Raw genomic sequence first — 18,554 nt, 5'->3', positions numbered from 1 at the left:
TGCGCATGCGCGCGGCGGCCACGCCACCCTCTGCGCGCGGGAAGCCCGCGCGCTCCTCTGTACGCATGCGTAAAAGGGCGGCAGCAGCGCGACCCACCCTCAGACTTTGCGCGCATGCCTCCGGGCGGGCTTTTAAAAGGGTCCCCCTTCTGCGCATGCGCAGATCGTCCGCCTGCTCCCGCTTGCCTCATCTGCATGTGCGCTCGAGCCTCGCCTCTTCCTTCGAGTGCGCATGCCCACGGCGAAGCCCCGCCTTTTCCCGGCCGCCGGCAGCGCTGGGCTGGCACCGCCCCCTTAAGGTGGCGCGGGGTTATCGCGGTGTTCTGTGGGCTCCCGCAGGCCGGACGCCCTTAACGAGGAGCCTTGCGGGCGTCCTGGAAGCGGAAGCGCGCCGGGGTCAGGGCGAGTGGTGACGTTTCGCTGGCCGGCGCAGAGCGGGCCGCGGCGGCCGTTGGCGCCGCGGAGGTGCCGGGGGCGGCGGCGGGCTGAGGAGGCCGCGCACAGGCCCCGCGCTGCGCTTCCGGTGAGCGTCCGCGTCTCCCAGCGACGCGCGCCGAGCGGCGGCCCCGACGGCGGCTTCCCGGGCAGCGCGGCCGCCGCGCAGCCGGGCTCTCCCGGCAGCGGGGAGCGGGCGGCGGCGGCTGGCCTCCGCCTGCCTCGGGGGCCCCGGGTGCGGCCCGCGGTGCCCGCGCGGCCCGGCCCGCCCCCGCGGAGCGGGCCGCGACGCTCGCAAGCGCTGACGGGTGTTGCCTCGCCGTTTTCGCCTGTCCGCACCCGCGGCGCAGCCCAGCGGCGGAACAGCGGCGGCGCAGGGGCTGCGGGCGGAGGTGCCCGGGCCGACGCGCAGAAGGCAGCTCGGTTTGCGCAGGGCTCGCTGCGCGCTCCGCGCTAGCCCTGCCCGACGCGGGCAGCCTTGTTGTTCGCGGGGGTGCCGTGGCGGATCCCAGCTTGTTCCGTGTGTCTGTGCGGTGCTGCATCGCTAAAGCTGCGCGCAAACCGCGGGTGCTCGGGATGTCGTGCGTGTGCGGCGTGGCCAGTGCTGGTGCCCTTCGGGCTGTCCCCCAAGCCAGGCTGGCTGCTTGCTGGGACGGCTTATGTACGTCGTCATCTGTAGCGTGGCTGACAACCTGAGGGGGCTCTACGTTAGGTTCAGTACTTGGCACCTCTGAGTAATTCTGATGCTTTATAAATCTCCAGTATGCTAGCAAAAGCAATTTCTATCAAAACAGCTAAACTAACTCATGTGCCTTTATGTGGTGTTTGCATTGGTCTTATTTTAAGACTGTTAGAAGTAGTAAGTTAAATTATTTTCTGGAGTTTTGCAGTGAAAACATATGTCTATTAGGCAGCAATCTAACTCTCTGTATTTGGAGATCTATAGGATTGTGGAAATTCAGATGAAGTTTTCTAGATGTTTACATTATTGCTATATGTTGGTCATCTCATTAAGCTTCCTAGATCTCGCATCCACTGCTTACTTTAGCAGTGCTGTCCTTATGGTAAGGAGCTTCTCACTATTACTCTAACAATCCATGACTGAATGCCTAGTAAGGAAAACTTTGAGTTTCGTCACTTTAAAATGTTTTATAGGAGTCCACTTGCAACAAAGTAAGAAGGTGGATATCCCCATCAGAGCTGCAGATGTTTTTATGGACTGCTTGTATACAAGTCTTTTTTTAATGAATTTTCTACACCGTTTCTATTGATGGATCATGAGGTTCATGTTGTAAGTTTGCTTATCTGTAGTGTTGGCTGACTCACCGAATGGCTATAGAAGTTATACTGATCACTAGCTTGGTATTTTTTATGTGGTCCTTACCATAAAAACTTGCATTTCTTTTTCTTGTTTACTTACAAAATAGTTGGACCACACAATTACGAAGTGCTTGAAAATGTTCTGAACAGAGCTTTTAACCATCGGCTGAGGAAAGGACTGCCATAACTCTCCTGTCAAAAGATCTCATAAGTGGGGGAAATTAATTATCCTGTTAATGATAGGTAAATCCCTTGCAGGCAAAGCTCCTAATAAAAGATTGAGTTTTCTTTGGTATTAGATATCAATAATATCTAATGACAATGTATGGTTCTTTGAATTATTTGTACATACAACATACATATGCTTACTTTACAGTTAGCATGTTTGTGTCACTTGCTACAACAAAGGCCAGTACTTACGCCATATTAATTCTACATTTTCTGAAGCTTTTGGGGGTTTGTTCTGTATTATAGCCCCCATATTGGAGGTGTTGGACTGGCTGTCTCTTCTTGTTTTACTGGAGACTTGTTTGTTTGTTTAAAATAACTCCTTGTCAATATTAACTCTCAACTAAACAAACACCCAGGAGGCCAGCTTGCATGCAAAACTTGTTTTATTTAGTTTACTATATGTCTTTTTGTTTATTTATAAATACATGGTAAGCCTGGCTTTTTAGAGCTTGTAGTGCAAGTAGTAAATTTCCATGAGTGCATGTAAAGAGCTTTTCTTCCATCCTATCTTGTCTGTAGCCTCCTTTCTTAAATTGATGAAAGTGTAGTTAATGAAGAAAAAAAACATTTAAGTCAGCTGCTCTGATTACAGCAGATTTTTTCTTATATTGCTAAGTTTGCTTTCAGTTCTGAAAGAAGAATTTAAATCAGAATTCTGCTATTTACAGGGGAGTGGTTTCAGTTAGGTATGAGAAACCAGCTGTGAAATTAAACAAAAGATAAAAAGAATCTGAAGAACTCTATTTCAACAGTAACTGCTTCACTGAGACTTCTGTGCTCTGCAGACAAATGTTGTTTTGTCTATTTTCAGAATTTTAGGTTGCTTTTCTATCATATGTTCTTTTGAGTATTTTGTCACCTTGCATAGATGGTCCTTCCATTTTTCTGCTCATTTCTTCCTGTCTCTGTTAATGACCCCCCAATTTTCTCTGTCACTTAAACCTAATTTAGAAATTGCTCTATTTGCAGTCACTACTATGTTCCGTTTCTTTGCAGTTGTATTTAAAATTATTTTTCTCTTTTGTGTCTACAGATTAAGTTTTTACATAGATGATCCATTATACTATGTATTGGCTAGCACAGCATCTTTTTCTTGTTTCTCAATGAAACGTTTAAATTTACCTAAAAAAACCTATAAATTGAGGCATACTTTAAGCTGGAAGATTGGTCTGCAACGAACAAAAACTGTCTCTCTTCCTGTAAGAGTGAATCCTAAGACAGAACATGAATTTTGCCCCTTAAAAATGCAAGCATGTTTGTAGGGTTATGGAAGTGAGAAATCCAATTGGATTTATAATAGAAGAGAAATAGAACTGATCAATAATGTTCCACCTTGCTAGCAAATTGTGTTGCTTCTGATCACGTTGTCTGTGCAGGATGCAGAGCTTCTAAGTTATCCTGCTTGATTTCATTGTATGATGAAACATATTGCTGAGAGGAAGAGAAGAAGCAATTAGCATTCTATCTGGAAGGCTGTCTGCACTGCTTTTTCTTGGTGAACTGAGTGCATGAGCATACCATACAGTGAAATGCTTCCTATCTGCAGAAAGTTATTTCTGTTTTTAAGTAGGCCATCAGGATAGCCTAAAATTAACTTTAGGCCAATAATTGCAAAGAATAATTGTTAAAAAAGTAAAACTTCTGTGCAGCCCTTGATGGGGATAGCAAAGCAGGTCTCTTAACCCAAAATATACTGGAATAATTCATTTGAGAAGGCACAGCTTAAACAAAATTTAAATTTGTTTTTTAAATGTTTTTCAGATTCCTCTGAGTTGTATTTGAAGCCGCCAAGATGGTTCTAGCAGATCTTGGAAGAAAAATAACTTCAGCATTGCGCTCTCTGAGCAATGCTACAATTATCAATGAAGAGGTATGTAATGTGCACGTGTGATTGCACTATAACATTTAGAAAGCAGAAATGCTGATAGATTAGGCTGAGTTTACTCTCCAAATTATGTTGATGAAAAATTTGAAGTAGGTTGTGATTTCTAAACCTCTTCTTTCTATAGGTAAAATTTCTAAAATTTGTAAATCCTTGCTAGTACTGCCAAAACCTAAAACTAGTTTTAGACGTGTATTATCTCCTTGGGCATAGTGGGTCTCATGGCTAGAGAATCCTAGAATCTGGTGGCTGGACCGATGGATAGCAATGTTCCTGGGAGATAAACCAGAATCTGTCTCTAGATTTGGGTTGAGGGTAGGCTGTGAGACCGTGTAGAGCGCTCTGAGGCATGCGTTCTGCTGGATTATGTGAATGGGTATTAGAGTGGTAGGAGCTGAAGTTGTCAGAGAAGCAACTTTTAGTCTAAACTTTTCCCTGTGAAATGTGAGGATTATTTTTGATGCCGCATTTGCGTTCAAGCCAATATGGTGTGTGGTTCTAGAAGCCATTTGACTTGGTATAGTCCATATTTTGTAATTAAAAATTTAAAATGATAAATAAGCATTCTGTGTTTTATGGATTGAAAAAAAAAAAAAGATTAAAAGCTAACTGATGGGATGGTTCAGAAGTGCCTCTGGAGTGAATAAATTGCTAGAAACTTTAAAAGTAGACAAGCATATGATTTGTGGCTTAAAGTGTCTAGAAAGTAGGCTTACCAAGGCTTGTAGTGGTGTCAGCATAGCGTGAAAGCTCGTATATAAGGAAAAGGTTTGTAACAAGTCTTAGTATACAAAAGTATACTTTTGCCTATAGGGAAATTTAGAAAGTTTTGCTACCTTATTAGTTGTTGCTAATGTATTAGGAAGTATTCTGCATTACTTTGCTGTAATATGCATATTACAGATTGGAGACCTTCCTTTTTCAGTATGACTCTTTCAAATTTAAGTTGTATTTGCACATGAACAAATGCAGAGACTTTTAATTTTTGTGTCACTGAATATGATGATAGGAACATGCATTTAATTAATAGCATTGACTCTATGTTAAGTTGATAATATTTGAACACTTCTTTCAAGCTAGCCAATAGTGTACTGTATTTCTCTTATTTTTCTCTTATACTCTAAAGGTTTTAAATGCTATGTTGAAAGAAGTATGTACAGCATTACTGGAAGCTGATGTTAATATCAAACTAGTGAAGCAACTCAGAGAAAATGTCAAGTAAGTAAAATAATCACAGTAACGAATTTGACTTTTAAAGTCTGTAAAAGTTGTAGTTTGAGGTTACAGAAGAATAACTTTCAGCTTGCATATGGTTTTCTTACAAATGCAGCTCACCTTCAAAGACCTCTTTTTCCCTTTTAACAGGAAAATGTAATTTGACAGAACTAGCTAGACATTTTGTCCAAAAGAATCTTGCTCCAAAGAAGTTTGGCCAGTTATTGCTGTTATTTTCTTTTTTTCAAAAAAAGAAAAATGTTGCTGTCATTTGGGTGGTATAATGGATGGACAAGTTCTAGATGCTGCATCTTTGCATATTCTGTGCTGCATATAAACAACCGGTACATGTGACCAGTACAGTTACCCGGATGATTTTCAGATGTGTAGCTCAAGTAGAGGAGATTTGAAACATGCAAGTAAATAATTTTTTTCCTTCATACAAAAGTTATGTCTGTAATACATGTCACTCCTTAAAATACCCTCTGCTTGAAAAAAATCAAGGCAAATCAAAGTGCGTCTCCAGTTGCAAAGAATTAATCTATTTTTAGCTTGAAGTTAGACTTTAAGCTATGCAGTGTTTTTATGACTTTTGTTTTATTAAAACCATTTCTTAAACTCAGATCTGCAATCGATCTTGAGGAGATGGCATCAGGCCTAAACAAAAGAAAAATGATTCAGCATGCTGTCTTTAAGGAACTTGTTAAGGTAGGACTTCAAAATTCTGTATTACATCACTTTTTTTATTTTTTTTACAGCCTGAGCTATGTAGACAGTACAATAACAAGCCAGATTTTGAGATTCTAGTACATTATCTACAGTTACAGATATTTCCCACCTGTTTGGGTTGTTGTGTATTCTTTTCTAAAGCTACACCAGAGCTGCAAAAAAATAGCGTGTTTCTGATTGAAACTATTTGCTGGATGTCTTTCATAGACTAACTTCAATTAAGCTTTTGAAGCTATTAAGCAATTGAAGTTTAAAGACAAAAAAGGGAAAAGCATTATTAGTTTCTAGACTGTCTTTGGGTTATTCCAGAAATACATCTTGGCTACCTTAATGAAGACTTGCTCAAACTACTTATACACTCTTGTGTAATAACTTTTCACAGAAAAACTAAATGGATATGGTTTTTTTGGAGGGGAGGGGGTAGGAGGGCGGGAATTTTTGTTTGTCTGCTTGGTCAAGTCAGAACCTGGGCATCAGTAGTGTCTCCTCTTTCCAATCAACAGAATAGAGCTTTATGCTTGTGGAATCTATACTTTGCCATAATGGCTCTGGAATGTATGTGCCTTCTGCTTGTGCAAGAGGTGAGGCAGTTAGCCCTAGAGTCAGTCTTGTACTCAAGAGCTCTCACCAGAAGAGGTCCATCTTGGGCACTGATGGTGAGGAGGAGGTCATACATATGCCAACTAATATATATGAACATGTTTCACACGCATACAGGCAACCCTGACTTCAGTGCTTGGCTTCAAAAAGAAACTAACACAGTTAATGTTGAAGAATGATTATGTGGGATACTATGTGATAGCTTGCACAGGCTATTGCAGTTCACAGTAAATCAGCAAGTCGCTAAGACAAATTAAGATAAAGTATGGAAAAATCAGTTTACTCAATTAAAAATAAAACTAGGCACCTAGCCAAATATGACACTAATAATTCTGTGCTTCTGAAATTCAGATATTATGCTTTGTTTCATAGCTTGTAGATCCTGGAGTCAAAGCATGGACACCTACCAAAGGAAAACAGAACATTATAATGTTTGTTGGGTTGCAGGGAAGTGGTAAAACAACAACCTGTTCAAAGGTAATTTTTTTTATATGTATATTAAGCTCTTTGGTGTGACTTCTGTTACCTGTGTTGTATTTATTAAGGTAAAGCACCAATTGATTACAACACAGCAGTTTGAGATGAGCTGAATATCTAAAGCAATATTCTTTTGGGTCAACTTATGGCTTGTAGGATTTGTTTCAAAATGGTTTGTTCGTTTGTTTAACTAAATGCTTGGTGGAACAATATTGTATATGGTAACAAATTTCTATGTATTTCTTACTTCTTGGATCTAACGCAAGTACTGTGAGCGGAGTCAGTCTCCTTTCATTAGCTAGTTAATGGAATCAGTGGAAACTGGCCTCTATGTTAGATGCCCCAGATAAGAGTGGATAGTGTGAAACCTCTTCCAGCCGCCAACTTAGTAAGCAAATTTAGATCTATATTTTTAAGGTTAAAAAAGAAAGCTCTGAGTCAAGGCTTTACCGCTGTTGCGGTGGTTGTTGTGAAGAAAAATTATCGTATGGAAAGATGACTAGATTCATCTTTGTTGCATATTTTAAGTCATCTTTCACAGATTCATATGCAAAATTAGACTAAATTTAGCCATGTTCTGATTTTGTCAGAGTTTCCTTGTGATACTTCAGACAGATCCTATTTTGGAAGTATTTTAATGAGTGACTCAAACATTCTCCAAGTGTGCATTGTACTGGTACAGCTCATTGTTACAGGAAACTAAAGATTCCTTTCATTGCTTTAAAACATGTCCTTGGTATAAAAATATCTTCCCCTACCTTTTGTCCTGGAAGTAAAGCAGTAAAGAAATGTACAAGCTGAAGCCAAGAGAGTAGTTAACGTTGAAGTGCTTAATGCTTTGAGTAGTTTCTAAAAGCTATTCTTATCTGCATTAAGAGTAAACAGCAGTAGTAAAATGGGAGCTGTGGCTATTTATAGCCATCCTTAGCTCAGGAAACTGAAATCAGAAGCTGAGTCAAGCAACCATTTGCATCTAACCAGAAATAGTTATTTTTATAATATAATTTTTTAAAATAAAGGAGGTGGCAACATTTGGTACTTGTTACTAAACAGACTCAGTTGTAGGCAGAATAACTGAGGAAGGCTGGCTTAACTGCATGCTTGGTGACCTGCAAGCTATTATACAATGTCTTATTTTCTGTTGGAGTTTTGGTGTAACTACATCTTTTGGATTTCTCTTTAATAGTTAGCATACTTCTATCAGAGGAAAGGTTGGAAGACTTGTTTAATATGCGCAGACACATACAGAGCAGGTAAAGAACCAAATCATTAATGACTATTTGTATTATCTTCAGTATTTAAAAATTTTTAGATAGTCCTTTGACTCTCTGTCTTACAGGTGCTTTTGACCAGTTAAAGCAGAATGCCACAAAAGCAAGAATTCCCTTTTATGGGAGGTAAGCGTCTTTCAGAATTAGTTTGGAGTGTAGAATCAGTTCTGCTCTAACATTGTATAGCTTCCCATTTAGTGTTGCCTAATTATTTAGATATTAATATAATAGTTGCTCTGGTCAGGCTAGAAGTCTGTCTAGGTCAGTGTACTGTTGCTAGTAGTAGATGATAGGAAAAGTGTAAGAATAGATCAGACATTTAGGGATAATTCCCTAGAATGTTCTTGTAGCTTGCAGCTGTTACAGCCTGAGGACCTGACCAGACACATGCAGATTTTCAGGAAGTCATCCAGGTAGCATTTTTACAGATCAAGAAATTTTTGGACCCTTTATTTCTATTGTCAAGTAGTGGCAGCAGTGGACCTGAAATAGTTTTGGTGTATCAGTAAATCACTTTTTGCTATACTTGAAGTGCACTGATTAGGTGCTCAGTTGTATTTTATCTGAAAGAAGGGCTACCAGAACCTTCAGCAGGGAGATGGATGGAAAGTGCTTTGTTTCAGTTCACTAGATAGTAAAAGCAAATGGCTTAGGAAGTCATGCTTTCACTTAAGCAGTTGTTGCCTTCCCATAGGAGAAGGTCCATCTTGAAATTTAGGTGGATCTATAATTAACAAGTTTACAGTCAAGTAATGAAAGGTTTCCTTGGGAGCAAGGATTTGCATGTACGTTGATATTTCTCTTTGCCTTTGATCAGTTATACAGAAATGGATCCTGTAATAATTGCCTCAGAAGGTGTGGAGAAATTTAAAAATGAAAACTTTGAGATAATCATTGTTGATACAAGTGGACGTCACAAACAGGAAGATTCTTTGTTTGAAGAGATGTTACAAGTTGCTAATGCCATAGTGAGTAGTTCCAAGAAATTTAGTAGCTTCTGTTATAGTAATTTGGCTGCAAATCAGTGTTTGTCTCCAAATGTTTTATGTAGATTTGTTTCTCCTGGCATGTGTCAGCACTTGAACTTCTGGAATATAATAGAAATTACAGACTGAATATTTAAACATATTCATGCAAACATGAATAATAAACTAAGGCTGGATGATTGGTGGTTGATAGTTCTGTGCCAATTTTTAGTTCTTGCATCTGTTAATTCAAGGATGCTTGCATATAACTAGACTACACTTACTGCCTTAACTTGGCATTTTGGCAATCTTTGCATTGACAAACTAGAATAAAAGATTTTCTGTAGCTGGGCATATTACCAAAGTTTTTATGACTGCCATGAATATTTGCCTTGAAACAGAGAAGATTATTGCATAATATTCAACAGTTTGGATATGTAAAAGAAGCTGATGGTTTTTGCGTGGATTTAGAAAGTCTGGCAAGTTTGTGATTCCATGATCAGAGTATGACACCTCCCACGCAAGTCTTGCTAATAGATTACATGCTTTCAGAGGAATGGGACATCTTAAAAAGCTCTCAGCGTAAACAAATGGGAGCTGTTTTTTGACATTAATTGCTTGTAGGTACTAATGAGCTTATTGGCTTAGATGCTGGCTAAAATGACCCAAACATAAGTAAAAACTGTTAACCTGTTAAATTTTCGATGCTGTAGATTCTTTCACAACTAGTAACGTAGCGTAAGAATTTTTGAATGGGTCTTAGAGAATACTGTTCATAAAACACAGAAGTCCTTTTTAAGTGCACAGCTTTTACAGAATCATAAAATATGTTGGGTTGGAAGGGACCACTGGCTCTGTAGATCATCTGATCCAACACCCTGCTCAAGCAGGGTCAGCTGCATCAAGTTGCCCAGGACCATGTCCAGTTGGGTTTTGAATATCTCCAAGAATGGAGACGGCGCAACCTCTGGGCAACCTGTTCCAGTGTTCAGCCACCCTCCCAGTGAAGAAATGTTTTCCTGTGTTGAAGTAGAAAATGTACTAATGTTCTTATGTACTAACTGTTCCTACATTAAGTTCTATTCTGTGTGAACACAATTTAAGAAAGCAGAAAACAATTATTCTCTTCTTTACTTACTTTTTTTTTTCCTTCCAGCAACCAGATAACATTGTTTATGTGATGGATGCATCCATTGGCCAAGCTTGTGAAGCTCAAGCTAAAGCTTTTAAAGATAAAGTAGATGTAGCCTCTGTTATTGTCACTAAGCTTGATGGACATGCAAAAGGAGGTGGCGCTCTTAGTGCGTAAGTACTGTGATATAATTGGGTGTCCAATTTCTGGGCACATGCAGTGTCTAGACAACGGTGAAATGTGTTAATGTCTCGCAGAAACCTATTCTGTGAAAGTGTTACTGTTGTATTCTGCACGGTATAGAGATTTAAGTCAGTAAGTTTATGGTTTTTTTATCCTACCTCTAGTGGCCCTGTTGATATTTAATGTCTATCAGAATCAGATACTGTGATATATTTCCAATGTTGCATTGTGATTGTGTCACATGTCAAACTTCTGTCTTAGAACAGCAGTATAAATGATTATTTTTATTACATCTTGCATATCAAAAATTTTTGGTAAAAAGAAAAATTTGGACATGGCTTACCTAAAAAAGTTTGCTGCTTATTTAATGCCCAAGGCTGTCTCCAAAACGGAAAAACTCCAGCATGTCACATCTAATGGCTCTAAAATTGTGATGCAGATTTCTGGATTGTCAGTGTCTAGTAACTTAGTTTTCAGTCATGTTTTCTGGATTTTTCTTCCTCCTTGTTTGGCTTCCCATGTGCTATGCTGAATCTTGACAGTCTTCACTGTTTAGAAATGGTCATGTTTCATCTTCAGCCTTATATTCATCTTCAACCTTGTAATTTCTAGCTGCATTTGAATGATGCAGCTTGTATGGAGCCAAGATGATTTGACAAAACAGTCTAAGGTAGCAAGCTGGTGTGAGATAAATCACTGTCTGATCTTAGTGTAGGATCTTTAAACTGCCATCTGCAATTTGCTGTTGTTTGTTTGTAATACAGTGATGGAAAACTAAACTTACGAGCAAAATATAAATACCAAAAGTGAGTTCCAGCTGTCGTGAGCTTGCATGCGTTAAGAAGCTACTGTATGTCTTACGCTTCCTGTAGCTTGGAAGCTGAGTTAATCTAATAGCTGCTGCCAGTGATTGATTCCTCAAAAGCTTTAATTTTTCTCTTATTTCTTTTGTAGAAGGCATAAGCTTTTTTTGCTTGTATTGAAAATGAGATTGCTGTCTGTAAGAGGAACCCAGGAGAAAAAATAATCAATGCCTGTCTCAGATGACCTCCCAGTTCTAGGATGGAGTGGACATGATTCATTTTTCTTTTGGTCCTCTTGCCTCAGCAATGAAAATGAGGAACTTATGTTTCTATTAATCATTTTGAAAGCAGAGTATAGTAGAAGCAGAGTGTGCATTTTTTTTTCAAAGTGCCAAATGTAGAAATTTGCCAGCTATTTCCAGATACACATTCTGATTCTAGATGTTGAATGTTTTGCATTCATAGTTTGAGGATTAAGAAGGATATTTGAACAGGTTGCATTGTGTTGGTGGTGCCTAGCTGATGGTGCTAATAAAATCTTAGTATAATTTGTTTTTGAGTAAAATATGTGTTTTACTGCAGAGTTGCTGCCACAAAAAGCCCTATTATATTTATTGGAACGGGCGAGCACATAGATGACTTTGAACCCTTTAAAACACAGCCTTTCATCAGCAAACTTCTTGGTATGTACTACTTACAACTGTATTTAAAAGGCACTTTGGATAATAGAAGGCCAAAGTGTAATTTTTTTAAAATGCCAACTTAAAGTGGTTTTGTCTTCTAGGTATGGGTGATATTGAAGGATTGATAGACAAAGTAAATGAGTTGAAGCTGGATGATAATGAAGCACTCATAGAGAAGCTCAAACATGGTAAGTTATTCCCTAAGCCTAAACAGCAGGTGGAACTAGTCATGAAGGTTCTTTATAAAATGTTGATCACAGAGTTACTTGTCACTACATATAACACAAATTATCTCAAGTGCATTGCTCCGTCTTTAATAAATACGGCAGTCAAGTAAATTGAGTTGTGTGCTTTTCATCAAGTGACGAGTAGTGCTATAACTGCACATTAACTGGCTTAAAATTCTTTAAGTGTGTGCCATCCAAAACGATTTAGCCATATTAATGGTGGAAAAGAGGTTTATTTGTCTACTTAGCTATGCACTATGATATTTACCTTGTAAATATAACTAATAATAATTGAGAAAGGACAATAATGCTAAAATATTAGTGTGATCTTTGCTAACTTTATTTTTGTTGTATTTCAGGTCAATTTACTTTAAGAGATATGTATGAACAATTCCAAAACATCATGAAAATGGGACCATTCAGTCAGATCTTGGTTAGTTACCCCCAAAATATTTTTATTTTTATCAGCTTCTCATTCATGTTTGAAGAACTTTCAAAAACAGTGAGATGATTTGCCTGCTTCTGTGATATTTATCTGCTGAACTAAAGTAGACTTGCTGTCTACTTTTCTGGCAGTTGAATTCAAGTTAGTTTTGCATAATCTGACACAGCTTTCATTTTACATTTTAAAACTAGGGCATGATCCCTGGTTTTGGAACAGACTTCATGAGTAAAGGCAATGAACAGGAATCAATGGCAAGGCTAAAGAAATTGATGACTATAATGGACAGTATGAATGACCAAGGTAAAACAAACTTCCACCACTATTTCATTTCTTTTTCTTTTCCATTTTTGAACAGTCCTATTCGCAGAGATCCTTTTGGGATCCACAGCCAAACCTAATCTTACACCCAACCACAAGTTAGGTGTAAGGTGTTTACAATGACAGACGAGAGAGGAATAATCACCCTTAGAAATGGCAAAGGGTACATTTGTGTTCCTGTAGCTTAAACTTTCTGAATAAGTCCAAATATTTAGAAATCTACTGTGACAATTGAGATCCTCTTCCTGTTCCCTTATGTAGAATAGGTGAGATTTCAAAGTGTTCTATTCAAATTAGTGTATTTATTTTAATAAAGTGTAGCTTGTCTCTTAAATGATTAACTTACTATACTTGCACATTAAAAAGTTACATTCATCTTTAGTCCAGCACTGCTGTCTTCCTATCCACCCTCAAGCTTCTTTACCCAGTGGTGTAGTCTGCTCCCTGGAGTTCAGGGTGTGTTGCGTCTAATTGACGTACCGAATCTTGTGAGAGAAGCATGCTCTTACCCTTTTGCTAAACCCGTTAAGATAGCTTGCACTGGATAAGCTGAGAGCATAATTAGCTCCCACAGATTTTTCCATTGTGGTGATTAACATAGGAAAGAGGCCAGTGTTTCAATACTGTTCCCATAAAATATGTACCTCAATTATTTCTGTACAATTCTGCATTGTCATTTCTGAAACTAGTTTTGTATTCTAAGGAGCTAAGTATAAACTAAGTTTCATATTCTAAATTCTCAGCAAACTTGTTCTTATTATTGCTGTCAGGTTGTAACACAAATGTTTAATGTTTGTTGAATGCATTTTTCTTTCTGGCGCTAATTGCAGAACTTGACAGTACAGATGGTGCCAAAGTTTTCAGTAAGCAGCCAGGAAGAATCCAAAGAGTGGCAAGAGGTTCAGGTGTATCTACCAGAGATGTTCAGGAGCTCTTGACCCAATACACTAAGTTTGCACAGATGGTGAAAAAGATGGGAGGCATCAAAGGGCTTTTCAAAGGTAAAAAGTAAAACACTTACTGGCTCGGTGTGACAGTCATTTGATGTGTGGACAAAGAGGAGAAATTAAAAATGTATATTAGATGTTGGGAGAGGAAAAGGGGATGTGACTGAAGAGCAGGAAATGGGTTGTAGCTAATTCATTCTCATTATATTTGAAAACTCTGTAATAACTGGTTAGAGCTATACTGTTCTTCATGCTGCTAATGTGTAACTGGGCAGGGAGAAATACTGTATTTTTGGCTTTATCAATGTAGAGTTTTAGTACTACAGTACTGGCACTTGAACTTGTTGTGTGGGGGGCAGGGGCTGTTCATCCTTAAACCCCACTAAGCAGTTAGTATGCTAACTTTTGATTGCTGACTTGAATGGCTTTGAATCCAGAATTAGGAGGTAAACTAGTTTTAGCCTTGTATATTAATCCATTTGTGTGGGTTTTTTCTTTTGTTTTGTTTTAAAGGTGGTGATATGTCAAAGAATGTAAACCCATCTCAGCTGGCCAAACTAAACCAACAGATGGCAAAGATGATGGATCCAAGAGTTCTTCATCATATGGGTATGTGTTGCCCTATTTACATCTCAAGAAAGGCCTACTAAGCAATTACAGTGGTGCATTTAAAATATAGAAGTGAGGAGTGCAATGTGAAAATATGAGTCTGTATATATTGTATATCATTATTAAGTATTTCTAGCTCTTCTAATGAGAATCAGAAAACTTAGTCTGAATGTTAGGAATGCTTTGCATTTACCAGTGCTTACTCTAGCCTCTTTATTTAAACTAAACTCTTCAGTTAACAATTAGAGTGATACAGTAGTAAAGCAATTACATCCAACAGGCCGTAGTAAAGCATGTCTATTTCTAAAATTCTCGTCTTTCTAAACTTTACCTCAAATAACTGGATTTGACAAGCACAGCCTTTAGTAAAGACTCCTATACTGGAACCTTATCAATTGATAGTGATTACTCCTGCAGTTTTTCTTTTGTCTGGATCTTAATGCAGAGCTCATCTTCATAAAACTCATTTTAAGTCTGGTGTCTGCAGATCTTTCTAAAGTTACTTACTCAGTTGTCCTTTTTTGATATTCATCTAAACCTGACTGAGCTTCTTTGACTTTTGCATTTGTATAATATTCAGATTACATTATATGTGCTATAATAGTGCCTAGAAGGAGTATAGCTGTGCTTCAGAGTTAATTAACACATACATGTTCTCAATTTTCTGTAGGTGGCATGGCAGGATTGCAGTCGATGATGAGACAATTTCAGCAAGGTGCTGCTGGGAATATGAAAGGCATGATGGGATTCAATAACATGTAAAGAAGCCTTAATAAAAATGGACTTGGTTGACTGACAGTTTGTTGCAACTTCAGTGAAAGGATTTGCTTTCTTCCTTTTTACAGTGATGGGGGGAGTGATGTTTTGAAATCTTATTCAGGCTTCTCAGTTTCTACATCTAATTTCTGAAAATTATTTTTGCTTACACTAGTTCCTCTCCTCTGATACCTGATGGCACAAAGAGTAATTCAGTATGATAAGACAAAATCATGATGTAAAATTTTAATATTTAGAGACACTTTTAAATTGTTTACATCAAATGGCAGCCATTATATTTGTAAACAATCCTGATCCTCGGTTATAGTAACATAAAATGTCACAAATATACTGTAAAATAAAAGTGGTTATAAATACGGGAATAGTCGTTTTTCTTCAGTTCTTTCATAGCTGTCCTTTATTAGCTTGTAATGAAACTATTTTCTTACTGAAAATGACTGCAGTTTGACTTTTTTTCTGATTACTGCTGTGACTAATGTTTGACACAAATGCTATGGCAATAGTTCAACATCTAAAACTTGCTGGTACTGCTGTTCAGATTTTCTCACTGGAGCACTTTTAGAAGAAGGTGTATGTGTTGCACTCAGTTTTGTGCAAAATTTTGTTTTGCAGAACTGTATCCTTCTCTCCTAGTACATAAAGAATCAAGTTACTAAAATCATACAGGTAAGCAGATGTCTTTGCTATATGTGACAGCTTGATAATCTTCATACCAACTGCTAATTAAGCAGTTGTCCTGGTATAAAGATGACAGTCTCATAGAATTCTGTTCCTTTATTGAACTTTCATACTGAACAGCCATAGATAGCTGTATTTGACAGACCATATTGCCCCCAGTTCAGGTAGAGCTACAATCTGAGCTTAATTTCCTATAGAATTTCTTTGTGCTATTTCAGTCCACTGTGTTGGTCTGAAATAGGCAGAATCTACAGGCAAATTTCAGAAAATAGGGAAAATAACTTTAAAATCTGACATAAGTATTAGAAAATATTGTAAGACGGTTCATCCTTATAGATGGTTAAGCAAAGAGCAGCAGTCATGAATTAAATTTTTAATATACTGCAGAATGTTTGGGTTGCAAATGGACACCCATTTTTGTTCTTTAGGTAAGATAAGTTAAATGCGATAATTAAAATTAGCATGTTCATCTGTTAATATCAGCCAGTTGTTTGAGGAAGTGACAGCTAACACACCTGCTAGTGAATAGCTTATGTGGGTAATTATGGTCTTCTGCTAATAAAACATAAGGCATACTGTAACTTACAGTTCATGACATTTTGAACTGTTTTGCACTATTCGTGGCATATGTATTCTATGTATGGAGGATGCTAACAGATCTTTAGGTATGCCATTCACTGCAACACTGCATATCAGTCTGTTAAAAGACCAATTAATTTGCATCTTTCTTAATATTTTAAGTGTAACAGAAGATTGAACACTTGTGTATCATGAGCTTGTGGGAGATGTCCTCAGCTACTTGTCTTTTGTGTGTGTTTACTGAAACTGCACATTATGTTTTTACTTTATAGTCTTCTAAGTTCTTTACATGAGCAATAAAAAACAATGCAATATACAAAGCAGTGCAACAAAGAGTGGCAAATTTTGTGTTTTGGAACACACTTGGTAGGGGAGAGTGGATAGTGGCCCTGATAGACATCAAACGCAAAAAGAATAGGCATATTGAGGATGAACAGTGAAGCACTGTGCTCTGTGCAGGCTTGATCAGAGATTGCCAAGTTATCAACAATTAACTCTTTTCAATTCATTACACAATTTTTAGTGCTGAGTTTTAGCGTGTAGTTTTAGTATATGACTGCTACCAGACAGGAAGAGAGCTGACACCGGCTGCCTGTCTTGGTAAAGGCAAGTTTAGAAGGCATTTCCTTAAAAGTATAAGATGCATTAATTTTATTTCAAAGGTATACCCTGATATAAACAAATGGCAATATATTGCTCAGCAGTTCCATGGAAGTGAGCTCTTACGTTGATGTGCGTGGTAGAGCAGACACCAGCGTCTGTTTGGAATAACTGTATAAAGACCTGAACTGAAGTTGGGAAGTGGGTATAGGCTTGTGTTGCAGGGGCTTCACAGAAGAGTTCAGGCTGTACAGGAGCTCCTCTATAGTTCTGTCACAGCTTATAGAAGAAAACTTTTCTTTTTCCTTTTTTTTTTAGGGAGTGTGAGAAATACTTAGTGATGTTTAGATCCTGCAGAGCTCAGTCTATGGGTAGAAGAAAACCCTACAGCTGTTCTGAGAGAAGTTGTGATGTCTTGTATGTTCTTTCAGGTGGAGGTTCTGAATCAGAGAATTAATTGCATCGAGCGAGGAGAGGATACGTAAAACTTGCTATGCCAGGAAGTGTCATGAGTCACAGCTCTCCTTCTTGCGCTGTTTGCTTGTGTTAGGCCTCTCGTACCTGCCCTCCACAGCATCCTGGCTTATTTTGCATAGAAGTTCTCTTTGGCATACAAAAAAACTAAAATGCTGAGAGGCAAGCGAGCTTCACAGAAAGCTGAAAAGCTAGCAGATGGAGCGCTCTCCTTCCATACGGGTGCGTGGACGGCAGGCCTTGAAATTGGAGCAGCTCGGGGAGCGTGGCACCGGGAACGCTGCCTCCCGCCGCGTGTCGGCGGTGGCCGTTTGTGCAGTCCCCTCAGTGATGGCAATGGGGTGGAAGCTTCGAGCAGCTTTTTGGCTGTTTTGATATCTGGACAAATGGCTAAATGTAAATTTCATTGAGAATTTGAAATAAGCTATGAAGCGTTTAGTCAGGTAATTGTAGTGGCCAGGGAGGGCCACCAGAAGGAGCTAACACACAAAGTAAGCTCGAGTCTTTTTGCTTTGGTGTTTTTAAAGTAGTTCTATTTTAGAATTGCGTCCTTATTTCAAAATCAGTGATACCCTGTAGTCACCTTTTTTTCTTTAGTTACAGTATGTTAATAAACTCTGAAATGCATATGCTTAATGCACACTAATACAGAAGTATGCAGCTGCTGCATGTTTATTTTCTGGAAGATGGTGGAGATGATTATATTTTTTAAAATGTTTGTTCTGTAAAACTTCCAATGGAAGACTTTTGATCTTGCCAACTGAGGAACTGATCCAGCTCACGGATCAAAATCGGAGCTATCAAGTGGCATAGGTGTGCTTTGGCCACCACACGGCATTATTTATTTGCTGGTAAGGGTCTTTGACACTTGATAAAGGTAGTGAACCTGTCCAGGCAGCCCGTGCTGAGATCCACCTCGGTACTACTGCACAGCCGCTGTCGCTGCAGGGCGAGCGAGGCAGAGCAGTCTAGCT

The 18,554-nt window shown here is 38.8% G+C and overlaps 1 protein-coding gene across 2 annotated transcripts in view; it reads left to right on the top strand.

The window, feature by feature from the left end:
• The first annotated feature begins 409 nt into the window (after nt 1-409).
• Nucleotides 410-18,554, top strand: part of LOC134141651 (signal recognition particle subunit SRP54) — a 33,198-nt gene continuing 15,053 nt past the window's right edge. The window contains exons 1-16 of one of the 2 annotated variants that reach the window (XM_062577992.1): nt 410-523; nt 3,748-3,856; nt 4,995-5,086; nt 5,707-5,791; nt 6,785-6,889; nt 8,076-8,142; nt 8,229-8,286; nt 8,978-9,128; nt 10,282-10,430; nt 11,826-11,926; nt 12,028-12,114; nt 12,513-12,586; nt 12,790-12,898; nt 13,747-13,917; nt 14,377-14,472; nt 15,143-16,829. In XM_062577992.1, coding sequence (XP_062433976.1) covers nt 3,779-3,856; nt 4,995-5,086; nt 5,707-5,791; nt 6,785-6,889; nt 8,076-8,142; nt 8,229-8,286; nt 8,978-9,128; nt 10,282-10,430; nt 11,826-11,926; nt 12,028-12,114; nt 12,513-12,586; nt 12,790-12,898; nt 13,747-13,917; nt 14,377-14,472; nt 15,143-15,234 — 1,515 coding nt within the window. In that variant the 5' untranslated portion in view covers nt 410-523; nt 3,748-3,778 and the 3' untranslated portion in view covers nt 15,235-16,829. Of the gene's footprint in view, nt 524-3,747; nt 3,857-4,994; nt 5,087-5,706; nt 5,792-6,784; nt 6,890-8,075; nt 8,143-8,228; nt 8,287-8,977; nt 9,129-10,281; nt 10,431-11,825; nt 11,927-12,027; nt 12,115-12,512; nt 12,587-12,789; nt 12,899-13,746; nt 13,918-14,376; nt 14,473-15,142; nt 16,830-18,554 lie in introns of those variants that run through there. The other variant, XM_062577994.1, reaches the window with a different exon arrangement.

This window comes from Rhea pennata, chromosome 5, assembly GCF_028389875.1.
Source record: "Rhea pennata isolate bPtePen1 chromosome 5, bPtePen1.pri, whole genome shotgun sequence".
NCBI classification, from domain to species: domain Eukaryota; kingdom Metazoa; phylum Chordata; class Aves; order Rheiformes; family Rheidae; genus Rhea; species Rhea pennata.
Note: the sequence above shows the minus strand (reverse complement) of the source record. Positions and strands in the feature narration are given on the sequence as shown.